Source organism: Prionailurus bengalensis, chromosome B4 (genome assembly GCF_016509475.1).
Source record: "Prionailurus bengalensis isolate Pbe53 chromosome B4, Fcat_Pben_1.1_paternal_pri, whole genome shotgun sequence".
NCBI lineage: Eukaryota > Metazoa > Chordata > Mammalia > Carnivora > Felidae > Prionailurus > Prionailurus bengalensis.
The window spans coordinates 142,062,100-142,084,822 of NC_057358.1; the positions used below are offsets into that span (position 1 = coordinate 142,062,100).

At 56.5% G+C, this 22,723-nt stretch overlaps 1 protein-coding gene across 1 annotated transcript in view; it reads left to right on the plus strand.

The window, feature by feature from the left end:
• Positions 1-847: 847 nt before the first annotated feature.
• Positions 848-22,723, plus strand: part of SHANK3 (SH3 and multiple ankyrin repeat domains 3) — a 51,698-nt gene continuing 29,822 nt past the window's right edge. Inside the window, exons 1-13 of the mRNA XM_043563123.1 lie at positions 848-969; positions 2,154-2,840; positions 3,231-3,434; positions 4,253-4,324; positions 6,377-6,485; positions 6,561-6,712; positions 6,808-6,975; positions 7,146-7,262; positions 7,668-7,745; positions 8,710-8,776; positions 14,503-14,776; positions 17,760-17,962; positions 19,123-19,236. Of these exons, the coding sequence (XP_043419058.1) occupies positions 2,541-2,840; positions 3,231-3,434; positions 4,253-4,324; positions 6,377-6,485; positions 6,561-6,712; positions 6,808-6,975; positions 7,146-7,262; positions 7,668-7,745; positions 8,710-8,776; positions 14,503-14,776; positions 17,760-17,962; positions 19,123-19,236 (1,858 nt within the window). The 5' untranslated portion in view covers positions 848-969; positions 2,154-2,540. The remainder of the gene's footprint in view (positions 970-2,153; positions 2,841-3,230; positions 3,435-4,252; positions 4,325-6,376; positions 6,486-6,560; positions 6,713-6,807; positions 6,976-7,145; positions 7,263-7,667; positions 7,746-8,709; positions 8,777-14,502; positions 14,777-17,759; positions 17,963-19,122; positions 19,237-22,723) is intronic.

Here is a 22,723-nt window from a genome sequence, read left to right on the forward strand (position 1 = left end):
ACCCCAAGTGCCAGGCACTTTGTGGAACCAGCACAGAACTGAGCAAGGCTCTGGCATCTCCCGGGCAGTGCCAGGCCCAGCCGAGCCTGGAGACCATAAATCTGTTGGTTGCTGATCAGCAGATATGAGGTTTTCTCCCCAAAGGTTTGATGGCCACGGTGCAGGACTAGAGTGGGACTCACCCTGGGCAGTAGGTTGGTAGAGGGAGGCCTGGGAGGGGCTCCTGTGAAGTCCAGGCTGGGTGGGCATGGTGGCAGGGCCAGTGCAGAGGTCTGGGGCTGCTCCTCTTGGGCTCCTTCCTTCATCCACCCAGAACTAAGGGCTCTGCTGAGCATGTTCATGGCCTAGCAGCCAGCCACAGCAGGATGAAAGGCTGGGAGCAGGAGTGAGGGCAGGTGGGGGTTGTGGTGGGAGGACTGGGGAGGGCAGGGTGGGCAGGAATTGTGGGCCTGGATTGCTTGGTGGTGGGGGGTGGGGTGGGGCAGGAAGATAGTGGAGACAGGAGAGGGGCTGGGAAGCATTAGTTTCCTCTCTCCAGGGCTGGGCCACAGGAAATCCAACCCTCGCGCTTCCCAAGGTGCTTCCTGAAGATAAAAAGTAGGCTTCTGACGGCCCCTTCCTGCTCCCCCCTTTCCCCAGCCCTCCCATCCTGCCCCCAGCCCCCAGGGGACCATCAGCTCTAGCACTCAGGCCAGACCAGTGGCCTTGGGAAGAGCCTGGACAGGGGGTGGGAGGTCTGGGCATCCTGGGGCCGCACTTCCGGGCAGCGTGGGTCCGCCCAGGCTTGAGGAGAAAGCAGGACCGACCCACAGACAGCGCTGGATCCTGCTCTGTGGGGTCAGTGGGGAGTCCAGGGAGGCAGAGATTTTTCCTAAAGGGGTAGTAGATGGAAGAGGAGAGAGCCAAGGCTTGTCCTTGGGAAGAAGGCCTTGCTCTGGCTTGATCAGAGACTGTTCTGGGGGCAGAGAGGTGGGTATTGGTGGGGAGGGGGCTTTGTGGTGGGAGACAGTGGTTAAGGTGGCTCTGTAAAGAGGGGGTCTGTTCTTGGAGGGGTGCCATGCACTGCTCCAGTGGGGTCAGGAGGTTTCCAAGTTGTGGTGGGGAGGAGTAGGGAGGTTTTCTGTGTGTGTGTGTGTGTGTGTGTGGCAGGGGGGGGGGTTCATTCAAGTTTATTCCTGGGAGGCTCAGGGGATCTAAGGCTGTTGTTCTTGGAGAAGGTTTGGAGAGGCTGGTGGGGGGTGGTGGGGCGCAGGCAGGGTCTCTTTCCACCAGGGAACAGAGGGTATGCCCATGTTTGGTTGTTCTGTGAACATAATCAAGTCTGTTCAGTGAAAGCGTGAGCAGTTCGGCTCGGGGGGTCAGGGCCTGCTCTTTGGGGGCATGGTCAAGGCATGTTGGGGAGTTCTATGGAATCAGGAGCTGTTTCTCCGGAGAGCAGGGATATTTCTACATTTAGGGGCTGCTCTTTGCTCTCGGGGGTCTTGGGGGTACAGGTTTTGCAGCACTGGGGTAGTTTGGGGAGGCTTATCAGTGTTGGGGGGGTGCCATGCTCCAATGGGGCGGTGGTGCCTGAGCTAGTTTCTTGACTGCGCTCCCCTCTTCTCCGCCCACTCATCACCCCCTCCCGCGTTGCCACGACAACGTGTAAAACTAAAATTCACTTTCCCGTCGCAGGTGGAGACTAGTAGCGCCCCCTCCCCTAAGCCTGTCCTCATAGGTCGCGCCCCCATCCTGTCGTCGCTAAGGTGACGGGGAGGGGGCGACAGGCATTGGATCTAGGCAGACCAGGGGGCCTGGAGAGTGGGGAGGAGGAAAGGCGGCCTCGGAGTCCGGAGCGAACTCCCCAAACTCGGCTGGGGATGCGGGAAGCCGCGCTGAACACTATTCAGCGTGGTCGTAAGGGTTAAGTCGGAGGGTTAATTGGCTCCGACCGTGGAAGAGCCCTTGGTCCCTCCCTGGCCCCGATGTCTCCTCCGTCTCACCCCCCAAGCCTGGGGCAAGGCTGGTCACCGTCTCCCCCGGGCCTTGAGTGGGGTGGAGAGGTCGGTAGAATGGGGGGGACGCTGCCACCCCCGGAAATTAATTCTCCTGTTTTTTCTCTCCCCTTCCTGCCTCGTCTCTGGTCCTTGTGCCCAACGCGGACCCCACCCCAGCTTCAGGACCCCCTCCTCTCCGAATCTTCTTCGGTGGTCCGCGGATGCTCGCCCGCAGCCGAAGGGCGGCGCGGCCCTCGCGGTTCAGCCACTCCCCCCACGCCGAGGCCTAGGATTTCCCGCCCCCCCCCCCCCCCCCGCCGCCAGCGAGCAGCCCCCAGGGCCCCCGCCCTGTGGGGCGGCCCAGGCCCTCCGCACGACCCCTCCCACCTCACCCCAGGACCGCCACGGTCCCCCTCGCCCCCGGTCCCCGACTGGCCCCGAGCCCTCCCGGCCCCCGCCTCCGGCGCAGCCCCCTAGCCACCCCCGCTTCCCTCCCGGCTCAGGCCCCCTCCCCCCGCCGCCCCCGCCCCCGGGGAAGGCAGGCGCCGCGCGGAGCCGGGGCCGATGCAGCTGAGCCGCGCCGCCGCCGCCGCCGCCGCCGCCCCTGCGGAGCCCTCGGCGCAGCTGTCCCCCGCGCCGGCCCCGGCCCCGGCCCCCCCCGGTCCCCTCCCGCGTAGCGCGGCCGACGGGGCTCCGGCGGGGGGGAAGGGGGGGCCGGGGAGCAGCGCGGAGCCCCCGTGCGCTCCGCTCCCGGCCGCGAGCCTCCCGGGCCCCGGCCGGGGCGCGGGCACGGGCGCGGGGATGGACGGCCCCGGGGCCAGCGCCGTGGTCGTGCGCGTCGGCATCCCGGACCTGCAGCAGACGGTAAGCCCCACCGCCCCGTCCCGGTAGCGCCCCCACCGTCCTCGCCCAGCCCCCCACCCCTCCTTACACCCACCCCACTCCCCCACCGCGCGCTCCGAGGCGGGCGCGGGAGACCCCAGGCCCGCGGCTACTCACCCCTCCCCCGCCGCCTCCGCGGAGACCCTCCCCACCGGCCGGGCGGGGGCGGGTCCCGGGGAAGCACCGCCCTCGGGGCGGGTCCTCGCCCGCCGGCCGCGGAGGCGCGGGGTCCGCGGCTTAGGCTGGGGAGCCCGGGACTCCTGCGTGGGGGGTGGGGGGGAGTTGGGGTGGGGGGGGTCGGGGGGGCTCCCGGGACCTGGTGCTCTGCGCGGGGTAGGGCCGGGCCGCGCTCACGAGCTCGCTCCGCTGCAGAAGTGCCTGCGCCTGGACCCGGCCGCCCCCGTGTGGGCCGCCAAGCAACGCGTGCTCTGCGCCCTCAACCACAGCCTCCAGGACGCGCTCAACTACGGGCTCTTCCAGCCGCCCTCCCGGGGCCGCGCAGGCAAGTTCCTGGACGAGGAGCGGCTCTTGCAGGAGTACCCGCCCAACCTGGACACGCCCCTGCCCTACCTGGAGGTGAGCGGGCAGGGGCGCGCGCAGGGCACCACCACAGGGTTCCGTGGCAGGAGCAGCGAAGGGCACGGTAGCGACGGACGCGGACGGGAAGAGTTAGTGTGGGGCGGTGTGTGTGTGCGGGGCGGGGGTGGGAGGCTGTGTGTGGCCAGCGCAGTGAGCGGTACGTGCAGTGTGTGTGCGGTGCGCAGTGTGGTGTGTGTAGCGTGTGAGGTGCGAGCCTGGCGTGTGGTGTGCAGTCAGCATCTGTGCGTCGGGGGCACACCGTGGTTCTGCAGAGTGGGGTGTGAGTGTGCAGAGCGGTGTGTAGAGAGAGCCGGCGCGTTACCTGTACGCACATCTGCCCCCTCCCCTTCCAGGGGGTCTCTGAAGGCAGACCCGGTCATAATGGAAAGGATATTGTATGCGCCGTCAGGCGTGGGGACACAGGCTTGTAGTTTGGGGCGGTGGTGGCAAGTGCCATGAGCATTAAAATATGCATTATGGTGGCTGAGCACGAAGTGGCTTGGCCTTTTTGGTGTCACAGGGAAATAGGGTTTGTTCTCCTCAGAGAGGACATATCTAGGAAGGTAAGCCTGGAATCAGGTCTTGGAAGAGGAGCGGGATTTTCCAGGGGATCCTGGGGATGGGAATGAGAGGGAAAGGGTGGTGCAGGACAGCAGGCATTCATCCCATCTGAACTTGGGGTTGGCTCTGTGTCACTGGCAGCATGAGCTTTGTGTGGCTGGCAGGGTGAGCAAGCAGGGCTTGGTTTTGTCGGTGCATTTGCTCACTCAGCCCAGGTGAGTGCCTTTTCTCTGCCTTTTTTTTCACCTGAGCAGTTTCGATACAAGAGGCGAGTTTATGCCCAGAACCTCATCGATGATAAGCAGTTTGCAAAGCTTCACACAAAGGTAAGGAGGCAGCCACGGAGAAGGGACTCCAGAGTTACCTCCTGACCCCCACGAGCGGTGTTCTCTTCACCCCAGCCTTGGCTGGATTTCGTGATATTGAAAATGTCCTTTAAAAATTCTCGAGAGCCCTCCTTCTGCTCCTAACGCCCTCCACCCTGGCTGGGGGCTGAGCACAGTCTCTCTGGCTTGCCTCAGTCTGTTTTCTCCTGTGTCAGGGGTCCACAGCATGCGCTGGGGCTGCTGGAGGGCTGGGTGCAGCTGTTGTGTGGGTGGTCTGGTGATGGGCTCAAGTCAGATCAGGTTCTGGCTGACCCCTCTGGTGGGCTCCTGCCGGGTGGTGGTGGTGGGATATGACAGGGCATGGTGTCTTGGTGGGAGCCTGGGTGGGGTGAAAATGAACAAGCACCAACCAATGTTCTCATTTAGGGGAACCGGGAGGGGGTGGGGGAGAACAAGGGGCCTAGCATTTAGTGGTCGCCCCGTGCTGGGCACTAATAATTGGGCATCTCATTCATTTTCTCCTGGGAGGGACTATTATTATCCCACTTCCCAGATGAAGATACTGAGTCCCAGAGAAGTGAAGTGACTTGCTCACAGGTGTGCAGACAGTGAAGCTGGGGCTGAACCCTGGTCTGTTTGGCTCTGGGTCTCTGTGCCTAGGCACACTTGCTGGGCACCATTGCTAGGTAGGCCTGACCCTGAATATTCTCTGAGGGGCGCCTCACTGCCTTCTCTGAATGTGGGAGAGGCAGTGTGGGTGCCGCAGCCCCTACCCACAGGCCGACTCTCTCAGCTCCCACCTCAGGCTCCAGTGACCAGCGGACATTTGCTTTCTGGACACTTCATTGACAATCCCTGGAGCCTGTCTCCTTCTAGGAGAAGGATCTGAGCACTATCACCCCTGTGTCCCAAGGACCCCTCTGTGACCCTGGGGCCTCCATGCCAGGTCTCTCTGCTGCCCCTGGGGCACACAGGGGTCAGGGGCCATGACTCCGGCTGGGCAGAGACTGTGGTGGAAAGGTCTCCCTCTCTCTCCACTCACCCAGTGTGACCCTGTCGCTCTGGGTTCCTCCCGAAGTGCGTACCTCTTCTCTAAAACTGTCCCAAGCAATCCCTAGGACGTTGGTGACTGTTGGCCTCCAGTGAGTCCCACTTGCTTTTAGAGCGAGTTTCAACTCCTTATCCCAGGCCTGTACTTCTACCTGCCTGGCCTCTGACCCCCCCCCCCCATCATACCATCCACCCTGGGCCTGGCTGAGGTCTCTCCCCTGTCAGGAGCACCTTTCCTCCTGTGTCATTGTCCAGACCCACCTTGGTTCCCACTTATGATGTACCCTGATCGTTTCTAGAAGACCTGGGGCCTCCAGCCGGGGCACCGTGCCTTGTGCGTGCAGCATCTGTAGCACCAGCCTCAGTGAGGCTTTGGATGAGTGAATTTTGCTGAGTGAATTGATGCATGACTAGGTGAATGAATGAAAGGCAGTCAAAGTCATGTCACAGGAGGGGCCGCTTATGGGTGCGGAAGGGCCTCTGGGGTGGCGGTCTGCCTTTGCATGATCTCATGAGGAAGAAGGAGCAGGCTACCTTGGGGGTGATGGGGACTTGGGGGTGACAGGGACGTGGGCTGTGGTGAGGGTAGCTCCTGCCTGGGAGCCTTGGGCTGTTCCGGGCTGGGCAGGTTGGCGCACCAGGGCTGGGGGGAGGAGCCAGGGGTGAGGTTGGGGTAGGGAACTCTCAGGGGGGCGTGGCCAGGGCAACGTGGCCTTGATGAGGGGCTGGGTGGGCTGAGACTAATCATTGCGGTGGGTGTGGGATGCAGGGAGGGACTTCAAGCAGCAGGAGGGCCCAGTTGAGCTGGGAAGGGCCATGGTGGGGGTGTAGGGCTTGAGGTGGTATGAGGGGGCGACAAGGTCATGATGGAGGCTGACAGGTCAGACTGGGGGCATGGGGCAGTAGATGCTCCACAGGTGGCCTGAGGCCTCCTGGTGGAAGGTGGGTGACAGAAGATAGTAGCTGTGGGGCTGGGCTGAGTAGGATGGCTGCGTGTTCCAGGCAAACCTGAAGAAGTTCATGGACTACGTCCAGCTGCACAGCACGGACAAGGTAGCCCGCTTACTGGACAAGGGGCTGGACCCCAATTTCCACGATCCTGACTCAGGAGGTAAGAAGCAGAGCAGGAAGGGGCATGGCCTTGGAATGGTTGGGACCTTAACCTTCATCTGTCCCTTGAACCCAGAGTGTCCTCTGAGCCTTGCAGCCCAGCTGGACAACGCCACGGACCTGCTGAAGGTGTTGAGGAATGGTGGTGCTCACTTGGATTTCCGCACCCGCGATGGGCTCACTGCCGTGCACTGTGCCACACGCCAGCGGAATGCCGCAGCTCTGACGGTCAGTGTGGGTGGGGCCCTGGCCTGGAGGGGCACGTGGCCCAGCAGGGGGAGGAAGCTGGGCCCCGCATGAATGCTGAGGCTCCTTGCCCTCAGACTCTGCTGGACCTGGGCGCTTCACCTGACTACAAGGACAGCCGCGGCCTGACGCCCTTGTACCACAGTGCCCTGGGGGGCGGGGATGCCCTCTGCTGCGAGCTGCTCCTTCACGACCATGCTCAGCTGGGGACCACCGATGAGAACGGCTGGCAGGAGATCCATCAGGTAGGCAGGGAGTGTGAAGGTGGGGAGTGTCTGCTTCTGTCTGGGGGTAAGGGTGAAGTTCCTGGCTCCGTCAGGGAGTGGGGGGGGCGGTTCCCGGCCCTATCTGTAGGATTGAGGGTCCTCTCTGTTGCTCTGTTCGGGGACCCAACAGCACCTCCCTCATCCCCCAGGCCTGCCGCTTTGGGCACGTGCAGCACCTGGAACACCTGCTGTTCTATGGAGCTGACATGGGGGCTCAGAACGCCTCAGGAAACACAGCGCTGCACATCTGTGCCCTCTATAACCAGGTGTGACTACATGTGTATACGTGCATGTGCGTATACAGGTGCCCCGGTACAGTGCTTACGTGTGGACGCATGTTGGGTCCTGTGTGCTACTTCCTGAGTGCATGTCCTGTGTCCTGCCGTGAGCTGTGGCCTCGTAGGCCTATGTGTGCACATCTGTTCCCTAAACGAACAAGTCACATGTGTGAGTTGTGCACATCCGGGCTTTCTGGGTCAAGTGGACTTGTGTGTGTTGTGTGTACCTGATCTGCCAATGCCTATGCTATGCACATGTGCACGGGACGTGGAGGTGTGGGTGTATGTGCCCTGCACCCCCGTCTGTGCCCTGGTGTGTGTGCATGCTGTTGTATCCTGACCCCACCCCTCCAGCTGCCCAGTTGTGACCCCCCACTCTGACCCTCCCAACAGGAAAGCTGTGCTCGAGTCCTACTTTTCCGTGGAGCTAACAAGGATGTCCGCAATTACAATAGCCAGACAGCCTTCCAGGTACAAGAGTGATTTACAGGAACAGGAGGCTGACCGCTGGGTGTCTGTCTCTGCGTGACTTGATCTCTCTGGGCCTTGGTTCTTCCCCTGTAAGGCAATAGCAGAGCTCTCACTCCAGGATCGGGCCAGGGTGAGGTAGAGGAAGAGGGTGGGCCAGTGCCGTGCCCAGTTCATGGTGGGGGGAGGGCTTCACTGTGGTTGGTTTCCTTGTCTTCCTTCCAGGGAGAGAGGAGGGTCATAGGGCTCTGGGGTCAGGGGAAAACCAGTGTGGGCTTGACCTGCCAGAAACAGGCCGGGTACAGAGGCCAAACCAGGGGTGAGAGGATTGGTTCCAGTCCCTGACTTAATTCAGGTGGTGTTTCTGAGCCCCTTCTCCAGTTGGGTTTGGTTCTTGGCACCGGGATGACCACATGGGTGGGTCTCTGTATGACCTGGAGTTTGTGGGTGGGGGAGACTTCTGGACCATGGAGAGAGCTGGGATTCTCTTCTCAGCGAATGTGAGGGCCTTCAGAGGTCTTGTCAGAGATGTGAGGAGAACAGGTAGGTCCTCCCTGGGCATCAAGTCAGGGGGCAGACGCAGTAGCAGAAGAGCCTGGTAGGTTTGAAGGAGTCTGGAAGGGCCTGTTAGGTGACTAGATGCAGGGGTGGGGGAACGGAAGACGGAGGGTAGCAGGTGTGAGGCCATGGCTGACACTTGTGCGCCGGTGTGTGCGGAGGGGCTGTGACGAGGGTCACTGGGGTGACCTGTAGGCCCGGACTGTCCTAGTTTTAGCTCTGAAAGTTTCGTGTCCCAGGAAACCTCTCAGTCCTAGGCTGAATAGGGTGGTGGGTTAGACAGGGGCCACAGTCTGAGCCTGGGGACCCCAACCAAGGAAGATCCCACACAGCAGCCCAGGCAGAATGCACACGGGCCGAGGGAGGCAGGTTTGGCATCCCTGAGCCCCCCCTCGCCCTCCCTCCTCAGGTGGCCATCATCGCAGGGAACTTTGAGCTCGCAGAGGTCATCAAGACCCACAAAGACTCGGATGTTGGTGAGTTCTGCTCAACCCAGGTCCCTGTTGGATGTGGATTTGTGGGGGGTAGTCGGGGCCCCCACAGGTACAGGGGTCAGTGGGGATGGTACAGGGGAGCCCTCCATACCCTGAACCTCTTCCTCCCGGCTCTACTTTGGTCAGTGGTCCTGAGGTGTGGGGACTGTGCTGAGGGAGGGGCCTGTGTAGAGTGGACAAAGGGTCTGAATAAGAGTCGAGAGTATGGTTAGGTTGGGGACACTGCTGGGTTTAGGGATCGATTTAGGTTGAGAGTGGGGTTGAAGTTAGGGTCAAGATTCTTCTCCTGTTAGGTCGTACAAAGGGCCAGCAGGGGGCATGGGGCAGTGGATCTCAGTCATTGACCCTCAGTGTGTCATTGGTGCCTGGATTAAGAGGCAGTTTAAGTGGCCCATGGCGTGCTTCAATATGACAAGATCACGTAAAGAAAACAAAACACAGTGGTGGGGATGCGCTGAGTTCTGAACCAGTATGCCAAGGAGATCCCAGTATACGCCTGACTCATGGTCTCAGTAGGAAAACCAGGAGATGCCACCGGTGGCAGAAGTATGGGCAGAGCCATCACACTGGAGCCTCGGGGAGGTCCCCACCCACTCCCATGTGATGGGTGTGGAGCCGCTCTGGGACCTGTCCTTAGAATCCTGCCTGCTCTATCCTGTGTGAAGTGGCTGGGGCTATGGGCGAGGGTAGGCCTCCCCTCTGGAAAGGCCACCCCTCCAGCTACCTGGCCACAGAGGGGCTCCCTTCTCAGCTCCCTTTGTCCTGGGTGGACCAGGTTTTCCCTCCCATGGTTCTCTGTGGAACACAGACTCCCAAGCTCCCCTTTTCGCAATGGGTGCAGTGTCCTCATTAAAAAAAAAAAATTATAAGTGACGTTGGACAGCAAAGGGCTAGGGTTGGCCTTGGTTCTATTGTGAGGTTACAGTCGGGGCTGGGGTTGAATTTGGGCTGGGGTTAAGATTAAGGTCAAATTCATGTTTAAGAATTCTTCCTTCTGTAGTGTCTTCCCTGAAAAGACCGTCTCAAATGAGGCTTGGTTATGAGCCTGTCATGTCCCAGGCAGGCCAGGGGACCATGATGATGGACCAAGTCTCTAAGAGGGGAGGGGTGGACTCAGCAGCTGCAGAAGCTCAGTGCAGCGAGCATCAGTAGGCGCTCGTTGGAGAAACGGCTGGGCTGATGACGTGGTGGAGAATTTGGGTCCAGGTTCTGGTGGGGAGAGAACCCCGATGAGCTCTGAGGTTTGAATTAGGGACAAGAGACAGAGTGAGGGCTCAGTTATAGTCTGGCTGGGACTGGTAAGTGTTTTGGAGGTAGTTGTTAGCCTGGGAGAACCGTGGTTTGTGGACATGGGGATCCTTTCATATTCTCGTGATTGACCATGGGAGAGCTACTGAGTAAGGCCTCTGTGCCTCAGTTTTTCTTAAGTAAAATATGGTTATTTGCATACCCTTCCTATCTCTGACCTCCTGTGGGATTTGATTCTGTGTGTCTGGACTCTGGCAGGTGGCCTTGGTCCATCTGACTAGAGGGAGGGGGGTGTCTGGTCCTGACCAAGAGAGAGGAAGGCTCCAGCTGCCTCTCATTTTCCTGATGTGGACAGAGATGCTAGGGTCCCTAGGGTCACCGTTATTATGATTTACTGTCTGGCTGGCCCAGAGTGCGATCACCTGCTTTGCGTTGGGCACACCGTTGCTGAGCTGATGTACAGAGCAGGCAGCCATACCTGTTAGTCCCTGTGTGGGCACTGGCTTTGCTGGCCACGTACCCTAACCTGCTCAGGCATCACATGTATGCTCAAATGGCATAGCCGGATATCCTTGAGTTACAGGTAATATATCCATTAGTATTTACTATAAGCTTTGTTATCTTAGGCCACTCTCTCAACAACCCCTCAACAAGTGATTATTATTAGTCTGTTTTTACAGAGTTGGTTAAGGGCAGAACCTGTCTTTGGACCTGGGGAATCCAGGGGTTTGTCCTTGTCACTCCTACTCCCTCTGCACACCTTCACTCCAAGGACACTCCCTCAGTGACACTCACAAGTGGCCATGTCTCACCCCAGCTTGGGGACCCTGGGTGGGTCTGCATACAGAAGAGCTGGAGGGAGGCTCTGCCTATCGACCCTCTTTTTTCTTCCTCAGGAAAGGAGCCCTAGTGGAGGGTCTGGTAGGCTGGGTCCTGTTACCCTTCAAGGGACGTGACACATTGAAGCCTATTGGCAGGCCTCTAGCCCTTAGACTGATGGGTCTGGGAGCAGTCACCTCTGCCTCCTCACCTCTGTCACCTCAGGCCAACTGAGGGCCCACATTCTCCCCTCCATCTCTCCCATACATGCTTTCAAGGGCAGGTCTCACTGACTTGCTGTCCCATAGTGCCTGAGGGAAGTGCTTCTAATGCTATAGCCAGGAATCTCGTTAAATTTTTTTTTTTTTTTAATGTTTATGTACTTTGAGAGACAGACACAGAAGCGGAGAGGGGCAGAGAGAGAGAGGGAGACACAGAATCTGAGGGTGGGTGGGGGAAGGAAGTGGGGGGCTCTGAGCTGTCAGCACGGAGTCTGACACAGGGACGCAGGGCTCAAACTCGTGAACTGAGATCATGACCTGAGCCGAAGTCTGACGCTCAACTGACTGAGCCACCCAGGCACCCCACCAGGGATCTTGTTAAATGTACATTTTGACTCATTGGGTCTGGGCGGAGCCTCAGAGTCTGCATTTCCAATGAGTTTCAGCTCTGAGGTGAGGCTGAGGGTTTGTTGCCCACACTTTGGTAACGGGAGTCTAGAACAGGGCTTGGCCAATGAGACCTTGCAAGCTAAATTCAGCCCACAGTCTGCTTTTTTGTTTGTTTGTTTTGTTTTTAAATTGAGGCTTTAAAATTGAGGATTTAAATTTCATTTAAAGTTGAATTCACACAACATAAAATTAATTATTTTAAGTGGAATTATTCAGTGGTATTTAATATATTCACAGTGTTATACAACCAGATCTATTGAATTTCAAAACATTTTCATCACCCTGAAAAGGAAACCGAGTATACATTAATTATTCCACATTCTCTTCTCTTTTAGTCCCTGTCAACCTTTAACACACTCTCTGTCTTTACAGATTGACCTATTCTAGATATTTCATATAAATAGGATCATATAATATGTGACTCTTGGTTTTTGGCCTCTTTCACTTAGCTTGTTTTCAAGCTTCATCCATATTGTAGGATGTATCACTACTTCATTCTTTTTTATGGCTGAATAATATTCCATCATTTATATTTATAAAATTTTGTTAATCCATGCATCCTCCAGCAGGACACTTGGGTTGTTTGTACCTTTCAGCTATCATGAACATTGCTGCTGTGAACATGTGTGAAATATATTTGAATATCTGTTTTCAGTTATTTGGGGGTATAAAGTTAGGAGGGAATTGCTGGGCCATATGATAATTCTATATTTAACTTTTTGAGAGACTACCAAATTGTTTTTCATCACTTTACGTTCCTACCAGCAACATATGAGAATTCCGAAGTCTTCAAATCTTTGCTAACACTTGTATTCGTCAGTTTTTTTTTTTTTTTTTAATTATGGCCACTCTAGTCAGTGTGAAGTAGTATCTCATTGTGGTTTTGATTTGCATTTCCCTAATGGCTAGTGATGTCGAGCATCTTTTCATGTGTTTATTAGCCATTTGTACATTTTCTTTGGAGACTTGTCAAGTCCTTTGCTTATTTTTTAATTGCTCACAGAACAAGTTAGGAAGTTTTCTTTCCTCTTCTAGTTTTTGGAAGAGTTTGAGAAGGATGGGTGTCAATACTTCTTTAAGTGTTTGGTAGAATTCACCAGTGAAGCTGTTCGATGCTGGAATTTTCTTTGTGGCAAGATTAGTGATTGTGGATCCATCTCCTTGCTTGTTTTAGGTCTGTTTAGATTTTCTACTTCTAGAGTCAGTTTTGGTAATCTCTGTTTTTCTAGAAGTATGTTCATCTCATCTAAGTTATTTAATTTGTTGACATACAATTGTTCATAGTATTCTTTTTTAATCCTTTTTAATTCTGTAAGATCGGTAGCAGTGCCACAGTTTCACTTCTGATTTTAGTTGATTGTGTCCCTCTTCTCTTTTTTCTCTATGCCAGTCTAGCTATAGGTTTGTCAGTGTTGTGGATATTTTCAAAGAAACAACTTTTGTTTTCATTGATTCTATATTTCTGTTCTCTTTTTCATTTATCTTTGTCTATCCTTATATTTCCTTCCTCTGCTAGATTTGGGTTTTGTTTGCTCCTCTTTTTCTAGTTCCTTAAGATGTGCACTTAGGTTATCGATTTGAGACTTTTATCCTTTTTTGATATAGATGTCCACAGCTATGAATTTCCTTGTTGGCACGGCTTTTGCTGCATCCCAAAAGTTTTGATGTTTTATGTTTTTGCTTTCATTTTCTCAGAGTGTTTTCTAACTCTGAGTTTTCTAACTAAGAGTGTGTTGTTTGTTACATATTTGTGAGTTTTTCCGTTTTTTTTTCTGTTATTGTTTTTCTTGAATTCTAGCTTCATCCCATTGTGATTGGATAAGATACTTTATGTGATTTCAGTTGTTTAAATTTTATTTAGACTTGTTTTGTGGCCCAACATGTAGTCTACGCTGGAGAATGTTGCATGTGCACTTGAGAATAATGTATATCCTGCTCTTGTTTTCTGTAGTGTTCTAAACACATATCTGTTAGGTCTAATTGGTTCAAGTCTTCTATGTCCTTATTGATTGTCCTTACTGATAGATTGTTCTATATATTATTGAAAGTGGGGTGTTGAAAGTCGTAAATATTATTATAGAACTGTCTATTTCTCCAAATGTGTTAATGTTTATTTCATATATTTTGATGCTCTGTTGTTTGGCACATATATGTTAATAATTGTTAATCTATTTGATGAATTGACACTCTTTTGTCTATATGCAATGTCCTCTGTCCTTGTAACACTTTTTATCTTTAAGTCTGTTTTGTCTGATATAAATGTAGCAACTTAGCTCATTTAGTTACTATTTACATGAACTATCTTCCTTTATCCTTTTACTTTAAACCTACTTGTGTCTTTGGATCCAAAGTGATTCTTTTGTAAATAGCATATAGTTGGATCATGTTTTTAAAAATCACCATCTGCTTTTTAAATAAAGTTTTATTGGAACTCAGCCACACCCATTTGCTTATATATTGTTTGTGGCTGTTTTTGTGCTAGAGTGGCAATGTTGAGTCCTTGGGACAGAGACTATATGGCTTGCAAAGTCTGAAATAGTTACTATCTGATTCTTTACAGAAGTTTGCCAACCCCTTGTCTAGAACATCTTTTACGGTTTTCCTTGTTAGAGTCACCTATAGATGGTCCAGTATAGCTGTAGTGTAGTGAGCTTTATCATATGTGGCCTGTTCTGTCTCTGCTGAAGCCTGCGAAATGGGCAGTTCCAAGAGCAGGTCTGAACACACTCAGGACCTCGTTTGGCTGACAGGAAGAACAGGCTTCTACCCCTGAAGCTAGAGTTAGAGGCAGTTTGGGATGTGATCCCTAATGGTAGCTTCAGTCATAGGCTGGCCAACTGTCCTGGCTGCCCAGGACTGAGGCAGTTCCTGGGACATAGGATTTTAGTTTTAAAATCTGGAAAGCAAACCAGGGTGTTGGTCACCCTATCTGGTTGCCCAGAGTCTCATCTGTGCCCCCCCCCACTCTAGTACCATTCAGGGAAACCCCCAGTTATGCAAAGCGGCGGCGGTTGGCTGGCCCCAGTGGCCTGGCCTCCCCTCGGCCCCTGCAGCGCTCAGCCAGTGACATCAACCTGAAGGGTGAGGTGCAGCCGGCAGCTTCTCCTGGACCTTCTCTGCGAAGCCTCCCCCATCAGCTGCTGCTCCAGCGGCTGCAGGAGGAGAAAGACCGGGATCGGGATGGTGACCAAGAGAATGACATCGGTGGCCCCACAGCAGGCAGGGGCAGCCAGAGCAAGATCAGGTAGGAGGGGTCTGGGAGGCCCTGGCAGGGTCTGGGTGGGTGGGGTGCTGGGACCCGAGCAGGAGGAACCGGCATGGAGAGGCCTAGTGGTGCCTGGCACCTCTACAGTGATGGGCTGAGGCTTGGGGTGGGGGGCTTGCAGGCCCCCAGATGGGCCTCCCGTATGGGAAGCGGAAGAAGGTGAGGCCCTGTCCACGCTGATCTGGTTGGATCTGGACTTGCTCCGAGCAGAGCTCAGGGAGCATGTTGGAAGGAGAGGGTTTGGCCAGCTCTGTGCTTTACAAAGTTTCTTGCAGTGCTAGGAGGGCAAAGGCTGAGATGAGGCAGGGCTGGGTGGTGTGGGGTTAGGGGTCAGGGAATGGAGTTTTTATCTCCATGAGGGCTTGAAGTCTATGAGTGACCCCTATCCCTGTCTCCAGGGGGGAGTCTTTGTCTTTCTCCCCACCCCTCCAGCCCTATATAACCACAAGACTCTGCTTCTACTCTTTGCCCCTTACCGTTAGCACTGGGACCCTGAGAAGCAGGGATACGCCGGGGGGGGGGGGGGAGGGGGAGGGTGGGGTGGTGGTGGGGGTTTTGGCATCTCTGGCACTTAGAGGAAGAAGCCTGGGCTGAAGCCCCACCGGCTTTGGTGGGCACTGGCTCTATAGATGGACAGTTGTAGACCTGGCATCAGTTGACTGGGTGACAGCTAACCACTCCATGCTTAGGTTTCTCATCGGTAAGGTAGAACTAATTCCACACAGTGGTTTCCTCTGGGAAGCCTTCCAGAACCTGGGCAGGTGATGGGTCCCTCCTGGGATCCCCTGGCCCACAGCACAGTCCAGCCACTGCTGGTTAAGGCATCTCTCTTTCCAGCACTTCGAGGGCAGGAGCCGTCCTCTTACAGCTTCCCCAGAGCCAGTCACATAGGAGGTGCTCAGGAGACACTGTTCAATGAGTTACATAAACAGCACTTTGTTTTCAAGATGACAGCTGGGCTGAGCAGCATATGTGTATCATCTCACTTCACCTTGGCCATACGTGAGGCTCTGCTCTATTACTGTTTTACAGATGAGGGTCCTGATGCTCAGATGGGGTAAGTGACTTGTCTAAAGTCACAGAACTAGGAAGCGACATAACCGGGCGGGCCCCAGGTAGACCTGGTTCCCGAAGTTTCTAAGCCTGAGTGTTCAGCACAGGGCTTGGGGTGCAGCATGAGCTGATAGAAGCCACTTCTTCCTCTGCCTTTGTCCCTGCTCATGCAGCTGTGACCTGTGATGTCTCCTCTCTTTCCGTGTCTCTGCCCAGACTCCAAGGCTGTCTGTCCTGCTCCAAATCACCTTAATTCTCCCCTGAAGCTTTTGCATGTCCCATGGATTTCTTAAGGGTAGGATGGCCCAGTGGCGAAAGGAACGAACTTTGGGATATTTCGGTTTTCCAGAAACAAAAAGCTATAGATGCCCTGCTTTCATTTATCTTTTTGTATATTCGTTTATCTTTTCAGCAAGCATAGAACTGAGACCTGCTCTTTATGGGGCTCTAGCTCACTGTTCTGTGGGGATGGCAGGATTATTATTATTTTTCTACAAACATTTAGTAGGTGCCTGGAGTGGTAGGAGCAAATAGCAGGGAGTTCCTGAAGGTGTCAGAAGGACACTGGCAACTGGGGCCCGGGCCTAAGAAGCAGTTAGGTGGGCAGTGATTCAGGTAAGGGGGCCTCTAGGTGCGTGGCCAGGAGGGGGCTGAGGAAGTTTGGTGCACCACGGGAGGGAGAAAACCTCATAGGAAGAGATGGCCTTTGGTGAAGGGAGAGAGGATGGCATTCGAGCTGCGGGCTGGGGTGGAGAGGTGATGCAGAGGGATGCCTTGTCTTGGGTTTCCCCTCCCCCCAAACCAGCACCCCCTATTGGTAGAGCCTGGCAAGGAGCCCTTAGCCCCCTGCAATGTGTGACAGAGTTTCCGCCCCCCCCCCCCCCCCTCCAGCATCCCAGAGCAGGACAGAGGAAATTGGGGCTGTAGCTGAGTGACAGTGACTTAATAGCTGGGAGCATGAGTGGGATTAGAATGAAGTGCTGGGAACAGTATCATGAGTAGCCCAGAGGAAGAAAAGGTCCCTAACCATGTGACTGGAGTGTAGCTGACTCTCACATCCCAGAGAGCCGGGCTATTGCCTGAGAATGTGGACCCGGGCTGCCTAGGTACTAGGGAGCCAGTGCAGGCTTCTTAGCAGCGGGAAGGTGGAGGGCCGAGGCCTCAGGTTCCGTGCCCAGGTCGGGGGAGCTGTCCGGGGAAGGTGGTCAGCATGGAGTGGGCATGGGCATCAGAGGCAGGTATCGCGGAGGAGAGGACACAGGTCTGGGGGAGGATTTGGGCGCCCGGCACGTGGCAGGGGCCAGGAGGAGGAGAAGGCCAAGGCCTGGGCAGGCGGGCTGGGGGCGGGCCGCTGGGGGAGCCGCCCCCCCAACCCCTCCCCAGCTCCCACCCGGCTCTGCCCACCGCGTCCCCCGCCTTCCTCAGCCGACCCCTCCTCCGCCCCCTCCGTGCGCTGCAGTGCCCCTCGCCCCGTGGCCTCTCCCGCCGCGGGGGCCGCGGCGGCGAGGCGGCCGCTGGAGGGGAGGGAGGAGGGCCGGCCGCCGCCGCCGCCGCCCGCAGAGGGAGGAGCCGGGCCGCGGAGGAGGCGGGGCGCGAGGAGCGGCCGCGGCATGGAGCGAGCCCGGCGCGCCCGGGAGCGCAGCCCCGCGGCCCCGGAGCCCTGAGCGGGCGCGGCTCGTGCGCTGGCGGGAGCGGGCCGGGCGCGGCGGCGCGGCCCATGGAGCGGCCCCGGGCCGGGCCCCCGGCGGGCGGGCGGGCGGCGGCGGGCGGCGGGCGGCGGGCGCTGCGGCGGCGGCTGCGGTGAGGCCGGCGGCGGGGCCGGGCCGCGCGCCATGGAGGCCCCGGGCGCCGGCTTCGCGTGCCCGCTGCCCCCCGGCATCGCGTCCGTCACCTACGTGTTCGTCTACAGCCCGAGCGGGCCCGGCGGCCCCGGCGGCCCCGGCCCCGCGCCCGGCCCCGGCCCGGCGCCCCCCGCGCCCCCCGCGCCGCCGCCCCGGGGCCCGAAGCGGAAACTTTACAGCGCCGTCCCCGGCCGCAAGTTCATCGCCGTGAAGGCGCACAGCCCGCAGGGCGAGGGCGAGATCCCGCTGCACCGCGGCGAGGCCGTGAAGGGTGAGGGGGGCGCGGGGGGCGGGGTCGCGGGGCGCGCGGGAGGAGGGCGGGGGGCGCCACTCCCGGGTGCGTGGTTGGGGTCCTCCGCGATCGTGGAGGGGCTGATGCCATTTTCGGGGTCTGTGTCATGGGGGGGGGGTGTCTCTGGAACTCTGAGCCGCTGTGGTCATTATGGGATGCACCTGCCACTGGGGATTCCTTGTGTCACCGTGAAGGGCTCTGTGTCAGGGAGGGGTGCCTGCCTTTACGGGGGCGGGGGGGTCCTGTCATGCGGGTCCCTCTCCGTCCTCTGTCACTGTGGGTTCCCTGTTGTCACCATGGAGGTTCCTCTCGTCATGGGGGTGTTTCTGTGTCATGATGGAGGTTGGTGTCATTGGGGTTCTGTGTATTTGAAGGACCCTATCCCACCAGGGACCTTCCTCGAATATGGGATTCCTGTGTCACTTCTGGGACTCATTCATTGGAAATCCTTGTGATAGGTGGGGACCCTGTCCCATGGTGGGGGATATGTGTGACAGTTATGTGGGTGTCTGTGTATTATGGAGGTTTCTGTCACTGACGCTTCCTGTGTTTTGGGGAGATCCTGTGCCATGACAAGCTCCTCTCATCATGGGGGCCTCTGTCATTACTGGGGTCCTATCCTTGTGGGTGCTGTATGTCCAGGGAGCCTGGGAAGGAAACAGTTGTGAGGTCGGCCCTCCTTTGGTCCATCATATGGCCTAACCCTTGGTCGCAGCACAATGACCCTGAGTTTTTGGCAGTGACCTTTGGGGTGGGCGACAGAGCAAGGATGGGGGTTGGTTCAAGGAGTAGGAAGAGAAGGGTCAGCCGAGAGGACAGGAGCAGGATTGTGGCCCCTGCCTCTGCTTCCTGTCCCCCCTCGAGTGTGTCCATCTGTGTGTCTCTCTGTCCCCCACATGCCTGTCCTGTGCTGTGTCCATCTGTTCCTTTCTGTCTTCTGTGTGACTCTCAAAATCTTCCCAGGGAAAAATCCAGGAGGATGAAGGGGAGGAAGGGAACAGAAGGGGAGAAAGGGTGAAGGAGGGGTGTGTGTGAAGGGTCAGGGTAAGCAGAGCCTGAGCCTGAGGTGGTGGTGGGTGAGGTGGGTTCCTGAGTGTCCTGCTCTACGCTGACACCCTATCTGGCTTCTGTCCCTCCAGTGCTCAGCATTGGGGAGGGCGGTTTCTGGGAGGGGACCGTGAAAGGCCGCACGGGCTGGTTCCCGGCCGACTGCGTGGAGGAGGTGCAGATGAGACAGTATGACACACGGCATGGTGAGTGACCCCCCCCATCCCCTGGGTGGCTACTGAGGGGTACCGCCCCTTCTAGCTCCCCTGTGGTCTTGCTTGGCGTTAAACCCGCAGATATTCACAGAGAAAAGACTAGAGTAAACTCAAACACACATCCGAAGTGGACGCAAACTTGTGTACGTGACAGACACAGGGTGCACACACCCTGTACGTACTGAGGAGCACATGTGCAGGGAGCTGGGCACTTTACAGCTGTAGAGACACACGTGACCTGCCCATAGGACACGTATTATGAATGTGCATCTGTATGTGATCCCACATGTGGCTCCCAGTGACTATAACCCCCCGCCAGACACACACACACACACACACACACACACGTAGTCGTCACAGAAATACTGGGTGTTTGGGGTGTGAGATTCCTGTGTGGCTGGCAGATAAGTAAAGAGGTCAGTGTGAGAAAAGAGGCGTCTTTCCAAGGTGGACAGATTGTCCAAGTGGGCAGTGCAGGGAAGCCTGGGCCAGCCAAGAGGAAATGAGGCCAGTTGGGCCCGGAGGGGCTGTCGTGGGTGCCTTGGGGCCAGGATGGTCCGAGGGTAGCAAGTGGGGGACGGCTCTATCCTCGGCCTGCAGGGAGGCCGTGAGGGCAAAGGCTGCAGTTCTTGAGGCTGGTGGACGGCTTTGGTCAGACCTTGCTGACTGCCTGGGCCTCCAGAAAGCACCCCTCTGGGTGTTGGGATCTGAGGTGGTCCTGCCAGCAGAAAACAGTGGCTGTTCCTTCCATAGCTCCCAGGCCCCCGGACCCATGAGTGTTGTTTCTGCCTTAGAGAGTCAGTGGGAGAAGTGGTGGCCAGTGATTGTTACCAGTGTCGCGTCTAGACCAAGGGTGCACGCATTCCTCCCTCTGCACGTGAAGGGCTTGGGCCCAGGGTTGCTGTGCTCCGTTGCCCTGGGTTGTGAGTCTCTCAAGGGGACAGCCCCCCTCCTCCCCCAGCCGTGTGGCCTGGACTTCTGCTCTGTGTGGAGCATGGCAGAGTCCCACGGAGGCAGGGGTGCAGCTGCTGTTCCTGAGCAGATGCCTTTAGTACTTTACTCAGCCATTCCCTATCTTGCCCTGACGGATCTCCTGGTGGCTGGGTGCCTATAAGGGACATGGCCCCCTGTTGTCTGCCTGTGGAGTGTCGTTGGGGCCGTGTGTCCAGGTGGGGAATGGTTTCAGAAGTTTGGGTCCTGGTGCCAACTTCATGGAGGAGGGTGGGGAAGAAAGGGCCTCTGGCTTGACAAGTAGGGACGGGGTCCTATGCGCCCCTGGGGGAGGACGGTGAAGACTCTGGTTTGAGAACTGTGTGGATCCAGAAGCTGATCTGAAGCTGGGAAGGGGTTGGGGAGGTCTGGACTGGAGCTGGGATTTGAGAAGAGCAAATGTTTACTAGGTGTTTGATGTGTGCCGGGCCCTGTGTTGGGAGCTGGGTTGCGGAGGCCGGCTCTCTGCCTAGAGAGGAACAGGCACGCACAGCAGCTACAGCAGATATGCTGGCGCGCGGCTGTCATGATGTGAGTCCAGGGGGGCCCCCGGGGTTGCCCTGAAGGAGTTGGAGAGGAGCCGCGAAGGAAGCTGGGGGTCTGCTATGCGGTTGGTTAGCTGATGGGGCCGGGGGCCGGGCCTGCTGTTGCAGATCTCCGTGTGCTGGCATCTCGCATGCTCCTAGCAGCGTCTGGACGTGTGGCATAGTTTGAAGCACTTGTATAGATGAGAACTCACTTACTCATCCCGGCAGGTCTAAGAGGTGGAGGCTGTTGTTAGTTCATCTTGAGGAGGGCAGTGGGCTGCAGAGTCTGCTATAGCTGCCATGCTTCAGGGCCTCTGAGTGAGTGAACTCAAGTGTGTGCGCTGAGAGATGGGGGGGCTTTACTGGGGAGCGTGAGGCCGGTCAGGTGGCTGTGAGAGCAAGTGGAGGAACTTGCCAGTTTGCTGCAGCGTTGCAGGAGACTGGGTCGTATTGTCTCGATTCTTCAGGTCGTTTAGGGTTAGGGTGAAGGCCCAGGCAGAGCAGAGTGAGAGGTGGAGATGGCTAGGGTGGGCTGAGAATCCCGAAATGGGAGAGTGTAAGGAGTGACCTGGAGAAGGAGTTGTAGGCCTCCGGACAATTGCAGGGCTCCTAGACCAGGGTGGCTCTGGGGTTTGTCACCTGGAAGAGTCAAAAGGGACCTAAGTAGATGGGATCCTTTCATGGGTAGGCAGAGGGAGAGAGGCCTGTGGGGTCTGCCAGCTGGCAAGGCGTGGGAGTGACCTCTGTCCTCATCTGAAGACCAGCCACCAGCTGCTCTGATCTGGGACCCAAGTGCTGAGTTCTGCCGGAGGCCAGAGGGCAGCTCAGGAATGGGAGTCTGCTTCTGACAGGCCCAGCTTTCTTTCCAAAGACAGATCTGTTTCTGAGACTGGAGATTGGGACAGAGAAGGACTTACAGGCCAAAAAGGGGCCACTGCTGGGGGCCAGGCTGATGCCCAGGGTCATCAGAGAGTGTACCTCCCAGGCACCTGTCTGGGGCAGAAGGGGTAAAAGGAACAGTTGCAGGCAGAGAGCTGAGAGCTGAGGTGAAGCCCTGTGTGCTCAGAGGGTCTGTAGGGCACCTGGACAGCTCTGGCCAGCTCCTCCCTCCCCTCCCCTTCCTCCTTCCCTCCTCTCCCTCCATCCCTCCTTCCCTGTCTTTCCAGTACTTGGGGGGTCATGCTGTGTGTTTTCACTTGAGCTGGCTTTTACATGTCTGATTAATAAAACTGGAAGATGAATTTTTGTTATGTAATTAGGATAATTTGTTTGACAAAATCTAAAAAATGGAGGTTAATGAACTGTGCAGTTTGAGGGGGTCCTTCTGCAGGCAGGTACCATGAACGTTCCAACATTTTCAAACGTTGGGTCAATGTGAAGAAGGGTGTGATGGAGGCAAGAAGGGGTCTGATGCTCCCCCTCCACCAGCAGTGATGAGACTTGGCCTGCTCTGGCCTTGGAAACGGCAGAATGGTGTGTGCAGCCACATTACAGAGGGTCTTAGGACAGGCAGTGTGTGGGAAGAGGAGAGAAGGGAGCAGATGAGCTACTGGGTGGGTTAGGGTTAGGGTGACAGGTTACAAGCCATCAGAACCTAGAGGACCCTTCGAGGTAAATTTTTCTGCTCTACAAGGAGAGGCTTCAAAGGGGTCTGTTGACTTACTGAGAATCATACTAGTGGCAGGATCCTGCAATTTGGACCAGTACTTTTCCTGACACCTGTGTCTTATGTTAACAGGAATTCTTTCTTTGTTCTATCCAGCTACTGTTCTATCTATTCTTATATTCATTTATCCCTTGACTCACTATCCTTTCTTGCCATCCGTCTACTCTTCTATCAACCCACCCAGGCAACCCCTCCTTGCATCCATTCATCTACCCACCCACATACGCACCCACCCAACCATCTATCCATCTATCGATCAATACATCGATCAATCCACCAATCCAGCTATCCCCTC